This window comes from Sapajus apella, unplaced genomic scaffold (assembly GCF_009761245.1).
Source record: "Sapajus apella isolate SASKATOON/1434 unplaced genomic scaffold, GSC_monkey_1.0 scaffold44, whole genome shotgun sequence".
In the NCBI taxonomy this organism is placed as follows: domain Eukaryota; kingdom Metazoa; phylum Chordata; class Mammalia; order Primates; family Cebidae; genus Sapajus; species Sapajus apella.
The window spans coordinates 17,071,239-17,092,761 of record NW_022436984.1 but is presented as its reverse complement, the minus strand read 5'-3'; the positions used below and the strand labels follow the sequence as shown (position 1 = coordinate 17,092,761).

The 21,523-nt window shown below is 37.6% G+C and overlaps 1 protein-coding gene across 5 annotated transcripts in view; it reads right to left on the bottom strand.

Moving 5' to 3' along the window:
• The window catches only part of PLEKHH2 (pleckstrin homology, MyTH4 and FERM domain containing H2), a 143,292-nt gene that overhangs the window by 79,592 nt on the left and 42,177 nt on the right, over nt 1-21,523 (bottom strand). For all 5 annotated transcript variants that reach the window (XR_004257237.1, XR_004257238.1, XM_032239432.1 and 2 more), the window contains exons 4-6: nt 5,517-5,666; nt 3,924-4,007; nt 3,222-3,303 (exon numbers count right to left, since the gene is read on the bottom strand). Coding sequence is in view for 3 of the 5 variants with exons in the window: in XM_032239432.1 (XP_032095323.1) it covers nt 3,222-3,303; nt 3,924-4,007; nt 5,517-5,666 (316 nt within the window). In the remaining 2 variants the exon portion in view is untranslated. The remainder of the gene's footprint in view (nt 1-3,221; nt 3,304-3,923; nt 4,008-5,516; nt 5,667-21,523) is intronic.

The following is a 21,523-nucleotide window of genomic DNA, read 5'->3' as shown; positions in this document are numbered from 1 at the left end:
ATAGCAATTGATAACTGAGTATAAGAAAATATTTTATATAGTATATTCCTAAAGATGTATCTTTTAATGTTACCATGTTGAATGTCACTTACAGAACAAATTCAATTATATATATATATATGCATGGTAAAAATTATATACATATGCACATATATTTTTTAAGTATTACATCTATTCTTCTCCAATCCAAGCTTAATTTCCAAGGATCAATATCTCTTAGTCTACAAGACCTAAGAGGCTGCTAGTGAAGACTAGAATTGCAAGCTAAGAATATTGGAGAAAATAACAAGCTTTTGAGACTGGGCTTAGTATATCTAAACCATTTCAACAAAGGTGATTGTCACAAAGACCTGAAACTTTAATTCAAAATATAGAATTCTAGATCAACTATGGGAGAATCTCTAATATGTGGAGAAAATGATAGCAATTAATATTAACATGCAGTAGACAAAATGTTTTCATATGCCCTATAATCAACAATTTTATACAAAAATGTTTTCATATGCCTTATAATTAATTCTATATAATCCTCCATGAAACCAGTAAGGAACTACTATAATCGTGATTTTACTAATGCAAAAAAAAAAAAAAAATTCTGGGCTGGGCATGGTGACTCAAACCTGCAATCCCAGCACTTTGGGAGGCTGAGGAGGGAGGATTGCTTGAGCCCGGGAATTCAAGACCACGCTGGGCAACACAGCAAGATCCCCATCTCTACAAAATAAAAATTAAGAAATTAGTTGGGTGTGGCAATGTGCACCCATAGTTCCAGCTATTCGAGAGGGTGAGGAGGGGGAATCACTTGAGCCCAGATGGTCCAGGCTGCAGTGAGCTATGATCATGCCACTGTACTCCAGCCTGGGCAACAAAGTGAGACCCTCTCTTAAAATTTTTTTTTTCTGGAGATATAACACAATTATAAAATACTAGAGCAATAAAGTTGACTTCAAAGCTCATGGTTTTCATACCATGCCAATATTTTTCCCATGTATTCTGTGAAACTCCTAGGCTTTGTGGAAATGTCCCAGAGGGTTCAAGAAGAGGTATGGGTAAGTCCAAGTATGCTGAATGCTAAACCCATCACCCAACACTGCTTTTACCTATCTTATTTATTGAGATTCTATAGAAAATTTTATTTTTTTGAAAAGGGTTCTGGTACTAAATGAAAATTTGAAAACTTCTATACCAGGCTATGGGCTACACATATAACCTCAATTTTGAATGGATTCATCCCTTCTTCAACTCAATGCACACTTGAGCTGCTATCACCAGAATAGTATACTAAGCGAATCTCTATCAAATGATATACTATTCACCCTCAGGCTTTGAACTTGGAAAGAAAGAAAGTAGCCCTGTATATTGGAAAATGCAGAATTTATTCATAGCACAAAATTGTGTTCAAAATAGTCAGGCTGTAAGAATTTCAATCACTGTTGAAAACCATGATACCAAGCAAAAGTAGAAAATAGCATGACTGACTTCCTTTTTTTAAGCAAATATACCTGAAATTAAACATTCAAATTAGAATCATCTTCTTCTGGTTATTAATTAACATCTAGCTTTGCTGTCCACTATGAGAGCCACTAGCAACATATGGCTCTTTAAATTTAAACAAATTGAAATTAAATATAGTTTAAAATTCAATTCCTTAGTCGCACTAGTCATATTTCAAATGCTCAATAGCCACTATATGGCTAGTGGTCATCATATTAGACAGCACAGATATAGTATATTTCCCGCATCACAGGAAGTTATGTTAAAAAGTGCTGCTCTGGCTGGGTATGGTGACTCATGCCTGTAATCCCAGCATTTAGAGAGGCTGAGGTGGGAGGACCACTTGAGCCCAGGAGTTTGAGACCAGCCTGGGCAACATGGTGAAACCCATCTCAAAAAATAAAAAATGCAAAACTTAGCTAGCCATGGTAGTATGGACCTGTGGTTCCAGCTACTCAAGAGGCTGAGGTGGGAGGATCACTGAGCCCAGGAGGTTGAGGATATAGTGAGCTGTGATTGCACCACTGAACTCCAGCCTGGGTGACAGAGTGAGACTTTGTCTACACACACACACACACACACACACACACACACACGCACGCACACACACACACACACACACAAGCTGATCTATAGTTTGAAGACTAAGTTTACAATCTAATATTATCAATTTTCACATTATAAAAAGTGACTTCAGAGCTTGTAAAATATTATTGTAAATTATCTTGAGAGTAGCAAATATTCCTTTGAATTTAATAACTGCAGACAGCCAAAAGTTATAAATAATTTTGGAGGTACGTTTTTTTCAAATAGACCAATGTCACCCCTGATATTCTTGAGTTTATCAGTAGATTATCAATATATTCTCCCAACTGACAGGATTCAAACCCTCATCTGGAAGACCCAAATGGGGAAAGGATTAGAACACTGGTGATCCATGAATTAACTGAGTTGTGACACTTGCATCCAAGTAACCACCAGCTCAGGCATCTAAAAACACACAGAAGTGCCTCAGAGCTGCCCTCAAATAATGCCAAGTTCAATTTGTTTGGCGTGTGTGATGCCAAGAAGCCTCCTCCAATGTCTTCAATGCAGCTACAAATGTATGCTATCTGTGACTCCCTAATCTCCACTAAAAGGACTATTCTCTAAAAATTCAAAGCCTTCTTGGACTTTTGGAGTACATGTCTCTCTGATACAACTACTTCTAACTCACTCTCTTGTGTGGTCAAGTTCCCTGTATTCTTTCAAGAAAACAGGGAGATACAGCACTATATCACTTAGAAGGAACAAAATGTCCTCACCATTAGAGATTGGTACCCATCATCCATGATATCTAACCTCCCAGGCTAATGTCACTGTGCAGTACTTTTAGCAAGTTGGACTCTCTGGAACTTAGTATGGTTCTACAAATTGTACCAATGGAAGGTCTTTTAGAATACAGAGGGGAAAAATTAGTATGTGGTCATGTTTTTCTGATCTATGTAGTGACCACTTGGGTAGACCATCATCTTAGCTGCTTTCTCTTCTCTTTTTGCCCTCCACTTTCAGGCCCAACATTCACTTGGGTGCAGGAGTTCTGGTTTGTTTGCTTAGAAATTATCTTTCATTTTATGACAACAGCTTCTTGGATGACATTCATAATTGCATCTTTAAAACATCAAAAAAGTCAAAGTCAATACAGTCAAATAAATCCAACAAATCTATCTTAGTCAAAGTATTTGTACCTTGTAGTTTTGACTGCATTGTTCTTATCTCTTCAGTTTGGTTTTGGTTGATCAAACGAAGATTCTGATTCTCCAGTTCCAGCTAAAAGAACATAATGGTATTCTTTTCACATAGAGATAACATTACAAAAATGTTATAATAAATTATAATATTAAAAAATGTTAATATCTAGTTTATCTACATGTGTAAGCAAAATACAAAGGAAATGATAAACAAATATCAGATTTATTTATCAGAATAGGCTATCAACCTAGGTAATTATGGCATCAATATTTACATTTTTCAGAACCAAGAATTTTAAATGTTTTCATCCCTTATGCCTTTTCCACTGTAAAATTAGTTTAAAGGAAACTATTTCAGCTTTAAACTGCCATAAAAACTAAAATGTGTGCCTCTCAGGTACCAAATACATTAATTTTATGAAATATATACATATATCCTGTTATTATTTGAAATTAATTAGAACTAAACTTATTAGAATAAAGTTATTTACACTGATCATCATGAGTCTATTAATATGTTTAATTTTAAAAATACGTTAGATATTAAAATGAAAGCTACCTATATCTCAAGTTTATCAAAAGATAGCAATATCAACTGATCAAACTTTGTTTTACTCAGAGTAATCATATATTCTGACGATGTGTCAATTCAAAAGAGGTAAAAGGTAAAGGAAAAGGAAAACATATAGCAATAAATACCTCATTTAACTTAACTGTTACCCATTCTTTGATCTTAGCTGCTTTCTCTTCTATTATTTTAGCTTCTTGTATTCTTATTTGTTTCTGAAATAACAATAGCAATTTGTTTAGTTCAAAAACAAACTCAGTGGTCTGGAAATGTTATACCACAAATATACAAGGCAAATCCACTTAAAACTTGTATCCAAGTTACCATATCTATCTTCAAATTACCAAATAGATTTTTGAAAGAAAAAAATTATTCAGTAGATTCAATAAAAAACCATAAGGGCATACGCACGTATTACTAGTTTTAACAACTGCTATTCTCTTTCTCTGAAACAGCATACACTAGAGTCAATTTACTGAATTTATCAACAAAATAAGCCATTTCTGGAAATGGTCTAGGATTTAGGACAGTAGCACAGGGGTCAACCATGTTGGGGAGAAGAAAATAAGAACCTCCTTAGGGGCATGGCATTTTTTTTCCCTCTCGAATACTAGCTTTCAAAGATCCAAGAAAAACACACATAGAGAAACTCTAGCTCTCATTTACCAGCCTTAAGATCTGGTTATGGTCACAAAACTATTGAGAATGTAATTAAAAAATAAATCACAATAGGCAGGGTCTAGGGGTGGTAGAAGGCTGAAAACCACTGATCTAAAGAAACACTGATCTTTATCAAGATATGGAAAAAAATGCTGAAAATACACAACATAACACATTTAACAAAACGATTGCACAGTGGTCATGTTTAAATGATGGTGAGTGACCATTAAGTACATAACCCCAAAGCAATTTTTTCCTAAAACATTTTTTTAATTACTTGATTCCAATAAAGTGGTTCAAAAACAGTGTATACATTTCTAAGCAGAAGGATTTGCATCAAATATAAATATTTAAAATGCAATGTTCTATAAACATTCCCAACACTCTAACAATCTGAAGCAAATATTGTTTGCAAACAATTTAGGGACATAAATACCTGCTGATAACCAAATGTTCCCAACTTAAATACTACATTTAAACTCCAAAGTTTGGTCAGGCACAGTAGCTCATGCCTGTGATCCCAGCAGGTTGGGAGGCCGAGATGGGTGGATCACCTGAGGTCAGGAGTTCGAGACCGGCCTAGTCAACATGGCAAAACCCTGTCTCTACTAAAAAACATATACAAAAATTAGCTGGGCATGTTGGCATATGCCTGTAGTCCTAGCTACTGGGGAGGCTGAGGCATGAGAATCACTTGAACCTGAGGGGCGGAGGTTGCAGTAAGCCAAGATCATGCCACTGCACTCCAGCCTGGGTGAGAGCAAGACTCTGTCTTAAACAAACAAACAAACAAACAAACTCACTCACTCAAATGTTTGAATATTAAGGAGCATTTTCACATCCAAAACGAGTTAGATCTTGCCTTGGAATCACTCGGAACTTAAAGGTATGCCATTTTGCTTGCACCTTTCACCAATAAATGTGATGCAATCCTATGGGCTGACCAAATAAGCAAGCTTTCTTCCCCAAATATAGAAATTTAGGCTCTCTCTTTTTAACTTTTGTGACTATGCACAAATGAGAGCACACACTTGGAACTCTTTAATTATCAAATTCTTCCTAACCTGCTCTTCAAGTTGCAATTCCAAGTTTTGAATGATGTCATCCTTTTCCTGTATTAGTGACTCCAGATCTTGACACTTTTTATATAACCTTGTCTCTGATTCACTGGTTTGAATATTAGCTGCTTTTAATTTCTCTTCCATAACTTGTGCCTAAATTCAAAGGATAAAATATTAAAATTGTGCATATACTTCGGTTATCACAGCATTAAACCTAGAATTTTACCTTAATATTATGTTGAGTCCTAAAATACTTCAAAAAGAAAAATATTAAACAGCAAGGTTTAATGTATTTAATGATTATAAAGTCTGAAGTCTATTTCACCACGTGGTGTTATCTTTGAGGAACATACAAATATAAGAAATTCTCAGAATATTGCTATCATGTAAAGTAATGTACATGGTTCGTAGAGCAATGACAATATGCAAAGTGTTTATATGAGTACAGAAACAGAAAGTTTCCATCCCACAATTTTTCATATTTTAAACAAACAGTATAAATTAAGGAAGGTGACTGGTGAAACAAGACCCAGACTGGATGGCCTGGTATAATAATGTATTCTGGGAAAAAAATTAAACTTAAGTGAAAAAAAAAAAAACATATACACAATGGAAAGAGGGGAAAAAAAGAACTCTAAAGCCCCAAATGATGGAATCATACAAAATAAAAAAGTATTAGAGTCTAGATATAGGTAGGAGAGTACACTTGGAAAGGGCTTCTTGATTCATTCATTTAACAAATATTCACTGAAAACCTGCCAAGAGCCTGGCTTGTTCCAAGCCATGAGAAAGCATCAGCAAATAAACTAGACCCCCAAATCTCTGTCTGCATAGAAATTACATTGTAGGCCTGGCACAGTAGCTCACACCTGTAATCCAAGCACTTTGAGAGGCTAAGGCAGGCGGATAGCTTGGGTCCAGGAATTCAAGAAATTACATTCTAGTGGGTAAGAGAGATCACAAATATAATGAAAATGTTTAAAAAAGAAGAACACTACAGTACATTACTCAGGTGATAATGTTAGAGGCAGGAGGCAGATAAATGCCTAGGCAGATGGGGTTGGTCCCCAGTGAAATACAACCTTCAAGCTGGAAACAGTCCCTGGTAAATCCTCAAACCAGACTGAGAACCTGCCTTCCCGTTTGGTGTGCTTTCGATTGATCCCCATCCTTCACCTATTTCACATATACACTATCGTGTAGAAAACCACTTAGGAAAGGGTAGGTATATGTAAAATAGGTACCAGTTTTGAGTGATGTCGCCACTTTAACCTTTTTTGTGTACTCACAAGCCAATCAGCAAGTACTCCCTATTCTGAGCCCATAAAAAGCCCTGGCCTCAGCCATATTGGGAACTCTTCTGTAGGGAGACCACCCCCCACATCCCTCTTCACTAAAAGCTGTTTCATCAATCAATAAAACTTCCTGACTTGCTCACTCTTTGAGTGTCCATGTGACTACTTTTTCCTGGTCGTGAGACAAAAACCCAGATCTAGCTGAGCTAAGAAGTAAAAAATCCTGCACCAATAAGGGTAATGGGAAAAAAAAAAGAACAGAGTAAAAGAGACTGGGTGTGTGGCTGAGTGGTGCTGCAAGTTTAATATCTAAGATACATTGGCCCTGCTTGGATCTTCTGCAAAACACATCCAGGCATATAAAATCTCAGAAAGGCATATCTGCATATTGTATTTAACAACGTACATGGATTATATAAGTCTATTCCACTTATACTAAACTTTAGATTTTCCTATCACCACCTTTCAGTTCTCACTTTCTTCTCCTTTAGTTCTCACTTTGACTCACAAATCTGATCCTTGATTGTAGGTGGTCTAGTTGATTGGATGCCTCGGCAGAAACTCCACAAAGAGATCCAAATAAGAGATGTTTGAGATGTTAATCACAGTAAGAAGAAAAATAAAGTATTGGGGACTGTATACAATATTAAGACTTTCATTCTATATACTCCAAATAGGTAAGAATATAATTTTAGCAATGTTTCAGATTACAGGGGCAAAGAGAAAAAATAATGTGAAAGCATCTGAGAAATTAAAGATGACAATTAAGATGAATATCTGACATTAAAAACACTTCTGAAAAGTCACAACGAATACTTACTTAAGGCTAAAAAATATTTGACTGAGGGTTTTCTTCTGAAAAGGTTATAAAGGTTAGTTTGGATTTATATTTTTTAACCATGAATGCCAGGTTTCATCTGTGGGTTCACTGCATAAATGTGAATCAACTCAGAAGCCAAAATGGTTCTATTTAAATATCAACCACATGGCTGGAAACTAGAAAAATAAAAGCAGATCAAAAAAAAAAAAAAAAAAAAAAAAGAAGGAGAGGAAGAAATGTATTCCACTATCTAAATGATAATTTAAGTTACCTTAGATTCTAAGTAATATAGCGGCCTTTCTGCATGAACTGAAGGACAAAGATCTGTATCAAGGACAAAGGTCTTGTCATGCAAGATGATGTTATGCAAAACTGCCCAAGCAGGACAGAGAGCTGGATGGTAATCTTAAGATGGTATAGCCAGTTGCACATAGGGCATTCTGTAGCTGAGGAAGCAGGGAGAGAAGAGCAGAGCCCAAGTCCAAAATGGTAGTTCTCCTCTGGGCACAGAGTAACAGAGGTAAACCTCAAGAAAAACAAAAGAACTGAGTAAGAATAAAAATAAATGCTAACAGATCTACACCTACAGTGTCCCTTTATTAAGTTAAAGCAAGCCACCCTACTTTACGTGGCATTGGGTTGCCACAAAAAACAGTCCTATTATTGCTTAGAAAAGGTCTATAGTCCTGGAAAACTATGGTTTGAACCTACTCATTTACCCTGAAAACCACATTCATTTTGGAAGTTGTTATTATATGAATGAATGCTATAGAGCTCCCTGGATGCATCCTTGCCATCTGAAGCTCTTTAATTTGATCATTACTTTTAGACAAACAACTTTCCTAGGGAAGAAAAATATTGGCAAAAAGGACAAAATCTCTTAGAGAAAGAGACCACAAAGTAGTTACAGGCAACCTACTTACCAACTAGTCCTGTTAAGACCAAGTTCTGTAGACAGGATTCAGCCTTCCTTGGTGATTAATATGAACAAGAGGTCTACAGAAAAGCTAAGAGGTCTACAGAAAAGCCAAGATGCCTTTGAAAACATCTCACCACAACCATATGGAAAATAGCCCACCTCTTTTTCCATGCATTTAGCCAGAACCATTTAAAAATTTTAACTATGCAGAGACTAGCCAATAACAAACACCTGTGAATTCAAATTGGTTGTTAAAGAAACTCACAATTGTATATACATGGATAGCCTCCAATATGGAATACTTCGTGTTTTTAGGCTACTTTACTCCTTTACTTCTAGGAGAGCCTCTGGTTACAGCCACCCACCTCAGCACACTCCTCACTCACTTCCCCCAAACCTTCTTGATTCCAAGGTCCCTAAATTCCTGTTCAGCGAAGGGTTAACTCAGCAGACTTGGGGTGCTCAGATCCTGCAATTCCAAAGAAAGAACTGGTCCTTCACTGGCTCTTAGGAGACAACCTCTGATGCCCCAAATATATGACTGTTAAGACTGCCTGTGTATTAATATATCTGAGAACTTGGGCTATACCACATAGTTTATGCTAATGGTATGATTTACGGTGATGGCCTATTTTTCTGTTCACCTGAGGCCCTAGGCCAAATGTATCAGTTTGACCTCTGGGTAGGCTGGAGACTGACTAAGATCAGTCAGGTGGATATTTCAGGCCTACATGACTGACCTCTAATAAAAATCCTGGATACCAAGGCTTGAATAAGCTTATTTGTCAGCAATATTTCATACACTGATGATTAAGTGTATCCCTGTGGAACTCCACTGCAAAAAGACAACTGGAAGCTTGTATCTGATTTCTCCTGGACACCACTCTATGTGCCCTTTTCCTTTGTTGATTTTAATCTGTATCCTTTCACTGTCATAAACTGTGACCATGAGCAAAATAGCTTTTCTGGGTCCCATGAGTCATTCTAGCAAACCGCTGAACCCAAGAGTACTGTTGGGGATCCCAGACAGCTTCCAGTGCTATTTTCTCATAGCAGAAAGCAGGAGCTGCAAATACTACTCCCACTGTAATTATTCACATCGCTATTTCCTTCTTCCCATTTCTAACCTCATTCCTCTCCACTATAGGTAATCAAGATGTGACTACATTTTTGGGAGGAAGCTGAAAGTTTCTATTTCTATATAAAAATTGCTACGGCATGACAAAGATTCCTGATTGTTTCCAAATAGAATGACAAAAGGAATTGTTTAGAGTTATTTTGAATCCCAGACTATTTTCCAGTTACTTAAATTTACTTGTTGATTTATTTAGATTTGTTTAGATTGTTTAGATTCATACAATAACAACTTCCTATAGGATTCTGGATATTAGACCATTGTTGGGTACATAGTTTGCGAATATTTTCTCCCATTCTGTAGGCTGTATGTTTCCTCTGTTGATAGTTTCTTTTGCTGTGCAGAAGCTATGGGTAAAGGACATGAACAGACACTTCTTAAAAGAAGACATAGGCTGGCTGTGGTGGCTCATGCCCATAGTCCCAATACATTGGGAGGCTGAGGAGGAAGGACAGCTTGAGCCCAGGAGTTTGAGACCAGCATGGGCTGAAGCTGTTTGAGACCACATCTCTACAAAAAACTTCTAAAATATTAGCTGAGTGTAGTGGCACCTGCCTGTGGTCCCAACTACTCAAAAGGCTGAGGCGGGGGGATTGCTTGAGCCTGGGAGGTCAAGGCTGCAGTGAGCCATGAGCATGCTGCTGCACTCCAGGCTGGGCAACAGAGAGACCCTGTCTCGAAAAAACATAATTAAATTTAAAAAAAAAAAAGACACACAAGCAGCCAAAAAACATATGAAAAAATGCTCATCATTGCTAACATCAGAGAAATGCAAATCAAAACCATAATTAGATACCATCTCATACTAATCAGAATGGCTATTAAAAATTTAAAAATAACGGATGCTGTCAATGCTGTGGAGAAACAGGAACACTTAAACACTGTTGGTGGGAATGTAAATTAGTTCATCCACCATAAAAAGCAGTTGGAGGTTTCTCAAAGAAATAGAGCTACCATTTGACCCAGCAATCCAATTACTGGGTATATAATCAAAAGAAAATAAATTGTTCTACCAAAAAAGACACATGCACTTCTATGTTCATCACAGTGCAATTCACAATAGCAAAGACATGGAATCAACCAAGGTGCCCATCAATGGTGGGTTGGATTTTTAAAAATGTGGTACATATACACCAGGGAATATATTTGCCATAAAAAAGAATGGGATCATGTCCTCTGCAGCAACATGGATGCAACTGGAGATCATTATCCTAAGAGAATTAATGCAGGAACTGAAAACCAAATACCACATGTTCTCACTTATAAATGGGAGTTAAACATTGAGTACACAAGGACATAAAGATGGGAGCAACAGACACTAAGAGCTATGAGACAGGGAGGAAGACAGGAGGGCATTGGCTTAAAAACTACCTATTGGATACTATGTTCACTATTTAAGTGATGGAATCATCCATATCCCAAACCTCAGCATCACGCAATATAACCACGTAACAAACCTGCACATGTGCTCTTTGAGTCTAAAATAAACGTTAAAATTATTTAAAAGATATATATATATATGTATATGGGAAGGAGGGACATGGCCAGATATGACTGTAAATAAGGAGGACACACAGATCTTTGCATGTCATGCTACGCTACATAGATGGGATCTCATAAGAAATGCAAGGCCATATATTTATAAAATATCTTTTAAAGTTTCTTAGAAAACTTGAACTAAGAATGTGTCAAAATTTACTGACATGTTATCAAGGAAATCAGCAAGTTGATTATAATTTTTATAAGTTTACTGTAAATTAATCAAACATTCTAATCATATTTATAACACAATTATTTTGATATAGTATTCCATGATTATAAAGTAGGATCCTTCTTGCAGAAGTTGAAAAGCAAGATCATTAAATAACTTGCTTTCTATGTAATAAAGAGTGAGCCTCATACAGCAAAACATTACAATGTAATAGCCATCACAAAGTCATGGATATTAGAATGACTGCGCAATACTAATCTATTAAGAGTAAAAAATCACTTTAGGCAGGGTGCAGTGGCTCATGCCTGTAATCCCAGCACTTTGGGAGGTTGAGGAAGGCAGACCACTTGACGTCAGGAGTTTGAGACCAGCCTGACCAACATGGTGAAACCCCGTCTCTACTAAAAATACAAAAATTAGCCAGGCGTGGTGGCATGCGCCTATAATCCCAGCTACAGGAGAAGTGCTTGAACCCAGGAGGCAGAGGTTGCAGTGAGCCAAGATCGCACCACTGCACTCCAGCCTGGGCGACAGTGAGACCCAGTCTCAAAATAATAATAATAATAATAATACTAAGAACTAACTTTACAGAAAGGCAAAATTATCTCATGTGTTAGAATGGTCAGAGGCAACTTTAAATGCAGCTGCTACCATGCCTGAATCAAACACAGGCAAAGGATCAAGCCCAAAAGGACAAAATAAACACACACATACTTTTATATGGAAATAATCCACCCCCTTTGATTTGCATAAATAAATATATTAAGGTATTCACCTAATCGGATACTTGAGAATGAATCCCATGTCAGTTTTTTCCAAATATGCTATGTGCTACTTTTCTGTCTTACAGGAGTACTCATATGTAAAACTGGGTTGATTTGATCATACTGCTTTCAAAACGTGTGAACAACAACAATAAAGATGTACTGGGGCCAGGCAAGGTGGCTCATGCCTGTAATCCCAGCACTTTGGGAGACTGAGGCTAGAGGATCACTTGAGCTGATGAGTTCCAGACTACTCTGGGCAATATAGTGAGACACAGTCTCTACAAAAAAATTTAAAAGAAGGGTAAAAAAAATTAGCTGGGTGTGGAGACACATGCCTGCAGCACTGGCTACTCCAGAGACTGAGGTGGAAAGATCACTTCCCATCGCAGTGGGAAGCACAGGAAACAGAGGTTGCAGTGGGCTGAGATCGCATCACTGCACTCCAGCCTGGATGACAGCGCAAGACTCTGTTTCAAAGGACAAACAAACAAAAAAAGATCTACTAGAACATTATGTATAAAGATCACCAAGATATATGTGGCAATAGAATATTTATCTGTGACTTTTTTTTATGCAGACAATTTAGTTGTTACAGAAGTGATGCTATTCATTAATAAACAGAGAAAAATGTACAAAGCTGAAGTATAGAGTAGAGCTAGTTTTAGCTGAGCACTGTTTTTAGTGGTGAAACATTCCTTTTCGGTTAAGATAAATACAGTTGAGTCTTTGGACATGGTTCAGTGAGAAAAGGCAAGCTGCTTTAAGCAACATAAACATCAGATAGGCCACAGTCCCATGGAAACTGTTAAAGACAGCAAAGGATTCAGTTCCTCTAAGTTATTAACACTTAGTCTTACAAAGGCCAAAAAAGATGTCATCATCAGTGCATGAGAATTCATCTGCTCTCTGTATTTCCTGTCAACTTTTAGATTCATTATGAGGTAACGTACAGAAAAAAGGTCCTTCTTAAGTGTAATAAAATATGCACTAAATAAATTTAAAATGCTGTGACTAAAAGAAAGGTCTACAGGTTGTGCTAACTTACAGAAACTCTAAGAGAGTTGTAATTCTCTCTCTTTTTTCTGGTGATGGGGATAGCAGTATGTCTAAAATAACAAATCATGGTATCTTTTTGTTTAAAGATGTAGCACATAGAATTAAATAACTTTATACCTGACATCCTCAAAGAACAACTTCAAAGGAGAGAAGAAGTCCTTCTTGTTAAGCTTACCAAGACCAGTGGTTGGCCCTGATGGCAACAAACCTCTGTGGTTGGCTTCCCTTGAATGGGGAATGAGGATCCTTTTTTAAAGAATCCTCCCTGGATCTGGTAAGACCCAAGGAATCAGGGCGGGGGCGGAGGTGTGGATAGTTGAAAATCACAAATAAAAAATACTTAGTTTAATTTTCAAAAACGAATTTTCCACATATTATGAATTAAGAATTTCAAATTAAGGCAAAACAAAACCATCCTCAATTTCTCTCTCTTTTTCCCATCATATGGGCAGTTAAAGGAGAGAAAGGAAGGAGAGGGAAACATAGGGAAGAACAGATAGAGAGACATATAGAGACAGCCAGGATACAGAGGTAAAGAGAGATGCTACTAGGAAGGCCAAAGTCAGAAAAGATGAGACAAGGAGGGAAAAGGAAAGGAGAGGGCAGGGGAGGGGAGGGGAGGTACTAGAACATTAAGTATAAAGATCACCAAGATTTATGTGGCAAATGTGTGACTTTTTTTCTCAGGCAACTTCATTAATTGTTATGGAAGTGATGGCATTCATTAATATACAGAGAAAAATGTACAAAGCTAAACTACCAGGTTGAGCTTGTTTCATCTGAGTACCGCTTTTCATGGTGAAACACTCTACCTCCACAAGGATAAAAGTCAGAGAGGCAGACAAGGCAATAAATGTGCACTGCAAGGCATGTGGCTGAACAGGAACATGCATATACGGCTCAGTACACCTCTGCAGAAAAAGACTAAGACATCTGGTACAGAGTGACAGATAATGCTGTAAGCATAAGTGTCTTTCATAGAATTTTTATGATTTTGCTGTTAATTGTTGCCTTTTGTGGGGGATGTAAATGTAAGTGTAAGTGGGGGAGAGAGATCCAAGATGGCTGATCACTAGCAGCTCGGGATTGTAGCTCCCAGTGAAAGCACAGAGAACGAGAGGATGCCACACTTTCAGACGAATTTTTGTTGCTCACGCACCAGGAGATTCCCAGCGGAGGAGCCCCACAGGTCACCAGCGTGACTCTTGTGGCCTGCGAGGCAATTTTGCTGCTGCCTTGGTGTGGCGGTTCTTGGTGCAGAGTCAGAAAAGCACCATCAATCATAACGCCGCTGTTTTGGCCGGTGCAGTGGGTTGCTCAGATTTTAGTGCCGGGAATCAACAAGTTGGACGCCCACTCAGAAACCCAATTATAAAGACGGTGACTATAAAGACCACAGATGGATAAATCTATTAAAAAGGGAAAAAAAGCCTAAAGAGGCTGAGAATACCCAAAATCAGAATGCCTCTCCCTCTACAGGGGACCACAGCTCCTCATCAGCAATGGAACAAGGCCTGATGGAGAATGAGTGTATTCCATTAACAGAAGTAGGCTTCAGAAGGTAGATGATAAGAAACTTCTGTGAGTTAAAAGAACTTGTTCCAACCCAATGCAAAGAAACTAAGAACTTTGAAAAAAGGTTTGACAAAATGTTAACAAGAATACACAATTTAGAGAGGAATATAAGTGAATTAATGGAGCTGAAAAACACAACACGAGAGCTTCACGAACTATGCACAAGTTTTAACAGCTGAATCGATCAAGCAGAAGAAAAGATATCAAAAGTCGAAGACCAACTTAATGAAATAAAATGAGACGACAAGATTAGAGAAAAAAGGATAAAAAGGAACGAGCAAAGTCTCCAAGAAATATGGGACTATGTGAAAAGACCTAATCTACGCTTGATAGGTGTACCTGAACGTGACGAAGAGAATCAATCCAAGCTGGAAAATACGCTTCAGGATATTATTCAGGAAAACTTTCCCAATCTAGCAAGGCAGGACAATATTCAACTCCAGGTAATACAGAGAACACCACGAAGATATTCCTCAAGAAGACCAACCTCAAGGAACATAATCGCCAGATTCATCAGGGTTGAAATGAAGGAGAAAATACCGAGGGCAGCCAGAGAGAAAGGTCAGGTCACCCATAAAGGGAAGCCTATCAGACTCACAGCAGATCTCTCAGCAGAAACCCTACAAGCTAGAAGAGAGTGGGGGCCAATATTCAACATCCTTAAAGAAAAGAACTTTACATCCAGCCAAACTAAGCTTCATAAGTGACGGAAAAATAAAATCTTTTGTGAACAAGCAAGCACTCAGAGATTTCATCACCACCAGGCCTGCTTTACAAGAGCTTCTGAAAGAACCACTACACGTAGGAAGGAGCAACCAGTATCAGCCTTTCTAAAAAATACCAAAAAGTAAAGAACATCAATATAATCAAGAATTTACATGAACTAACAGGCAAAACAGCCAGCTAACATTAAATGGCAGTATTAAACTCACATATATTATTATTAATTCTAAATTTAAATCCACTAAATCCCTCAATCCAAAGACACAGACAGGCAAAAAAAGCCAAAACCCATCGGTATGCCACATCCAGACCCATCTCACATGCAAGGATACACGAAGACTCAAAACAAAGGGATGGGGAAAGATTTACCAACAAAATGGAGAGCATAAATAAATAAATAAAAAGCAGGAGTTGCTTTAAAGCAACAAAGATCAAAAGAAGCAAAGAAGGATATTGCATAATGATAAAAGGATCAATGCAACAAGAAGAGCTAAAGATCCTAAATATATACACACCCAATATAGGAATACCCGGATATATAAGACTTATAAAGAGATTTAGACTCCCACACAATAATAGTGGGAGACTTCAACATCAATATTAGACAGATCAACGAGACAGAAAATTAACAACGATATCCAAGATTTGAACTCAGATCCGGAACAGGTAAACTTAATTAACATTTATAGAACTCTCCACTTTAAATACACAAAATATACACTCTTATCAGTACCACATCACATGTATTTACTGGTTTCAATGAAATATTGGTTGGCTGCTTGTTTGTGATTTTCTTCCCTCATTTTTTTTTTCATATCTCTATTATTAAGCACAATTATAGGCATACCCATTTTTAGACTGCATTCTAGCCCGGGCAATAAAGCAACACCCCCGTTCTCTCTCCTTCTTCCTCTTTCTCTTTCTTCCTCTCCTTCATTCTTTTTTTTTTTCTTTCTTTCTTCTTTTTTTTTTTTCAGAAAAAAAAATGTAAGTGGGAATATCACTACTTGGTATTATCAGCCAAAGAGTATTAAAAAACAGGCACAGCACAGATCCTTATTACTAATTGTACATCTACCACCACCACCGTTTATTGAGGGCTGACTGCATGCCAGGCACTTTACTTAAATCAGCTTCAATCTTCACAATACCTAAACAGCATTCCTATGTGCCAGGAAATATTCTAAGCACTTTACTCATAGTAAATTTTCAATTTCCCCAAAATCCTATGAGCTAGGTATTAGATAGTACTACATTGTACAGATAAGAAGCTGAAGCCCAAGTTGAAATGTGCTAAGAGATGAAGACAGATTTTGAACCCAAACAGTTTGGCTCAAGTCTGTGTTCTTAATCACGATGTTGTACACCTTTGCACAATACAGACGCTATGAGCTCTAAATATAAGCTCTTTTCCGTAAGTGACAAAACTAAAACTTGAAGAAACGAAGAAACTTTTTCAGTCAACTAAGTGGTACAGTTTAGATTTAAACCAAGCTAAAATTTTAAGTTTGTTCCCAAGGCAGAGAAACATGAATTAACCTTGATTTCTCTGTGGCTGTACAGACTTTACCTTGCCAAACTTTCAAATTCCTCTCCTGTCCTCACCCTTCTCCTTCAAAAAAGAAAAAAGAGGAGGAGGTAGAGGAGGCCGAATGGGAGGAGGAGGAGGAAAAGGAGAAAAAAATCATTTTTTTTTTTTTAAGGCCAGCTTTGCAGCTCATGTCTGTAATTCCAACACTTTGGGAGGCTGAGACAGGAGGATCACTTGAGTCCAGGAGTTTGAGACCAGCCCTGGCAACATAGTGAGACCCCATCTCTACAAACAATTTAAAAACTAGCTGGGTGTGGTGGCACATGACTGTAGTCTCAGCTACTTGGGAGGGTGGGGCAGGAGGATAGTTTGAGCCTGGGAAGTCAAGGCTACAATGGGCCATGGTCACACTACTACACTTCAACAGTGAGACCCTGTCTCAAAAAAAGAATAATTAACTGCTTATTCCAAACTCTGGACTTTAATTCTATGTGTCTAGAACACCATTATATGCTAACTGAAATAACTATACTCTAGAAATCCTGGAGAAGAGCTGGGTTAGAATTAACCTTAAATGTGTCCTGCCCTGCTCATATTTTTCTTTCTACAATTGTCTTAGATTGGCTTTCTCTCATGTTACATCCTACATTCATCCTCTCCTATCTTGGTAAGACTCATTGGGCAATTCACAATAAGAAAAACTTGTTTATTTTTCGAGGCAGGGATCATTATTAGATGTCAAAAGAATTCTGATCGAGATAGATCCAAACTGTGAAAATGGTGTCTTTTGTATACAAAAGATACACCAACGAGAAGAATTTAGATTAGCATTCTTTTCAACATTAACTTAGCCAGTATGGCTAAAATTAAAAAAACAACAATGCCAAGTGTTGACAAGGAGAGAGAGCAACAGGAATTTTCATACACTTACAGTAGGAATGCAACTTTGTATATTCATTCACTCTGGAAAGCTGTTTGGCAGCATCTACTAAAGTAAATATTTGCCAGCCTATGACCCAGCAATTCCACTCCTAGCTGTATACCAAGAGAAACAGTCACACATATCCACCAAAATATAGGTATATGGACATCACAACAGCCCAAAGCTAAAAACAAACCTCATGTCCATCAACAGGTGAATGGATAAACACTGAGGTATATTCACAATAGCATTCTACTCAGCAATTTAAAAAAGAACCACTGGGCCAGGCGCAGTGGCTCACACCTGTAATCACAGCACTCTGGGAGGCCAGCGCAGGCAGATCACTTGAGGTCAGGAGTTTGAGACCGGCCTGGCCAACATGATGAAACCCGGTCCGTACTAAAAATACAAAAATTAGTAAGGTGTGGTGTTGGGCACCTGTAATCCCAGCTACTCAGGAGGCCAGGGCAGGAGAATCATTTGAACCTGGGAGGTGGAGGCTGACATGAGCCAAGATCACGCCACTGTACTCCAGCCTGGGCAACAGAGCAAAACTCTGTCTCAAAAAAAAGAACCACCTACTAATATACATGCATCAACATGGATGAATTTCACAGGCATAATGTTGAGCATAAGAAGTCAGCACACCAAAAAGTTTATACAACAAGAAAGGCCAAACCAATCTATGGTGATGGATGTGAGAATACTGGTTACCTTTGCTGTAACTGGGGTACTGACTGGGAAGGAACATGAGAGACTCTTCTGGGAGCATCAAATGCTCTATATCTTGGTCCAGTGGTAGTTACACAAGTGTATACTTACATACTCAAGTTCAGCGTACTTTACTATTAGGTACATTATATCCTGATTTTTAAGAAGTTTTTTTAAAAGGTAATCAGCATAAATTAACTGGAGTACATTCATACAATGTACTATTCAGCACTAAAAGGAAATGAGATATCAAGCCATGAAACAGCATGGAGAAACCTTAATGCATATTACTAAGTGAAAAAAAAAAAGTCAATCTGAAAAGGCTATATACTGTCTGATTCTAACCATATGACGTTTTGGAAAAGGCAAAACAATGAAATCTGTAAAAAGATCAGTGGTTTCCAGGGACTGAAGGGGAGGGAAGAATTGAATAGGTATAGCACAGGAGACATTGAGGGCAGTGAAACTATCCTATATAATACTATAGAAGAGGACACACATCATTATACATTTGTCAAAATCCATAGGACATAAAACATCAACAGTCAACGTTAATGTAAACTATGGGTTTTGGGTGATAATGATGTGTCAGTGTTGGTTCATCAACTGTAATAAATGTACCTGGCTCTGGTGCTGGATACTAATGGTGAAGAAAGCTTGAACGTGTGTTGGAGGGGAGAGGATATACGAAAGCTCTGTACTTCATATACCCTCAATTTTGCTGTAAATCTAAAACTTCTCTAAAAATTAAACTCTATTTTTAAAAAGGCAATAACCTCCCTGATGAAATCACTGATTTAAGCAAGATCATCAATAGCTGCTAATATCACCCCCCCAAAAAAAAGAGAGTGATAACTAGACATTATTATATACCTCTTGGTGGAAGTCAACAATATCACCCAAGAAGTAGTCTTGAAAAGAAAGAAAGAAAAAAATCAAATTTTTAGATCTAACTGTATTTTACAGGAAATACAGAGGTGGAGGAGCTTGTTAAATAAAATCATAGGTACGCAATCGGCAAAATCCAGAATGTGGAAAGCTTTAGAGGACAAATTAACCCATATAAAAAAATTGAAAGAAAGGGAAAAAGACTCAAGAGTTTAAGAATCAAATGAAATGTGTCAATCTAGTTTAGAGCCCGATTTGAACAAACCAACTTAACCAAAAAATTAGTATATAAATAAAAGAGTTAAAAACGGACAAATACATGTATGTTCTTAACAGCACAAGTCACAATAGTCAAAAGATGAAAAGAACTCAAATGTCCATAAAAAAACAAATGGATAAACAAATTTTGTGTGTTTGTATGTGTGTATACATATATATGTATATATGGAACATTATTCAGCCACAATGAGGAATAAAGCATGATACATGCTACAACATGGATGAACATCAAAACATTCTGCTAAATGAAAGAAACCAGACACAAAAGGTCACATAGTATATAAATCCGTTTATATTAAATATCCAAAATAGGTAAATCTATAGCAACAGAAAGCAGATCGGTGGTTGCCAGAGGCTGGTGGGAGAGGGAAATGAAACTAAATGCTTAATAAATACAGTTTTCTTTTGAGATGAGTTTCCTTTCGACATTTTGGAACTAGATAAAGGTGATGATTGTACACAACACTGAATTGTTCATTTTAAAATGTTAATTTTGGCCAGGCACAGTGGCTCCCGCCTATAATCCCAGCACCTTGGGAGGCCATGGCAGGCGAATCGCAAGGTCAGGAGTTCAAGTGTAGCCTGGCCAACATGGTGAAGCCCCATCTCTACTAAAAATACAAAAACTTAGCTGGGCCTAGTGGTGGGCAGTGCCTGTAATCCCAGCTACTCAGGAGGCTGAGGCAGGAGAATCACTTGAACCTGGGCGGCAGAGGTTGCAGTGAGCCAAGATGGCACCACGGTAATCCAGCCCTGGTGACAGACTAAGACTCCATCTCAAAAAAAAAAAAAAAGTTAATTTTATGTTATGTGAATTCCACTTTAACTAAAAAACAAAACAGAGAAGCAATTATTAGCTATTTTGAAAAATCTGAATACTGACTAGATCTTTGATGTATTGAAGAACTATTGGTAATTTTTTGGTGTGATGATGGTATTGTGGTTATGATTTTTAAGCATATCTAGTTTCAGATTAGTATAGTATATAATAATGGATAAAATTATACAATGTCTGGGATTTGCTTCTAAATAGTCCAGTGTGAGGGGGAGCAGGGGAAGCGGGTGGAGATACAGATGAGCCATGAGTTTGACTAAACTGTTGAAGTGGGTGACTGGGGTTCACCATACTGTTTTCTCTACTCTTGAATGTGCTAGAAGTCTTGCCTAATAAAGTCGTAAGATTTCCTTTTCAAGTATAATTAAGAAAATCAAGATTAGGATACATTGGGCTTATGTGGAAATCTATTAGGCACTGACTCTCTAAAATTAAATCTTTCTTGTATCTGCTGAATCTGAAATAAAAATTAAGAGTGGTGGGGCCTGGTGGGGAGTGTGTCTAGAGTGAGCTCTCAGACCCAGAACTGCAGGGTGTATCTGGGGCATCAGGGAGCTCCCTTGCCTGGCCCTTGGCAGCCTGATGGAGTAAGAGGTTTGTTGAGTGCTTCAGATCTGGTCACTATGGTAGAAGAACAAAAATGCATATTGTGTCACATTGTGTACAGCTCAAAAAAGGGACATTAGTCATGAGTGCCAAATGTGCTGGGCCACATTAGTGGGTCTTTCTACATATGCAAAGCACATTTCTGGCCAGTTGGACAAAGATAACTCTGATGCCCAGGAAAGAGTAGATGATGGAAAAGTAGAGGAAGAGAAAGATTATTTTGACAAGGAACTTGTT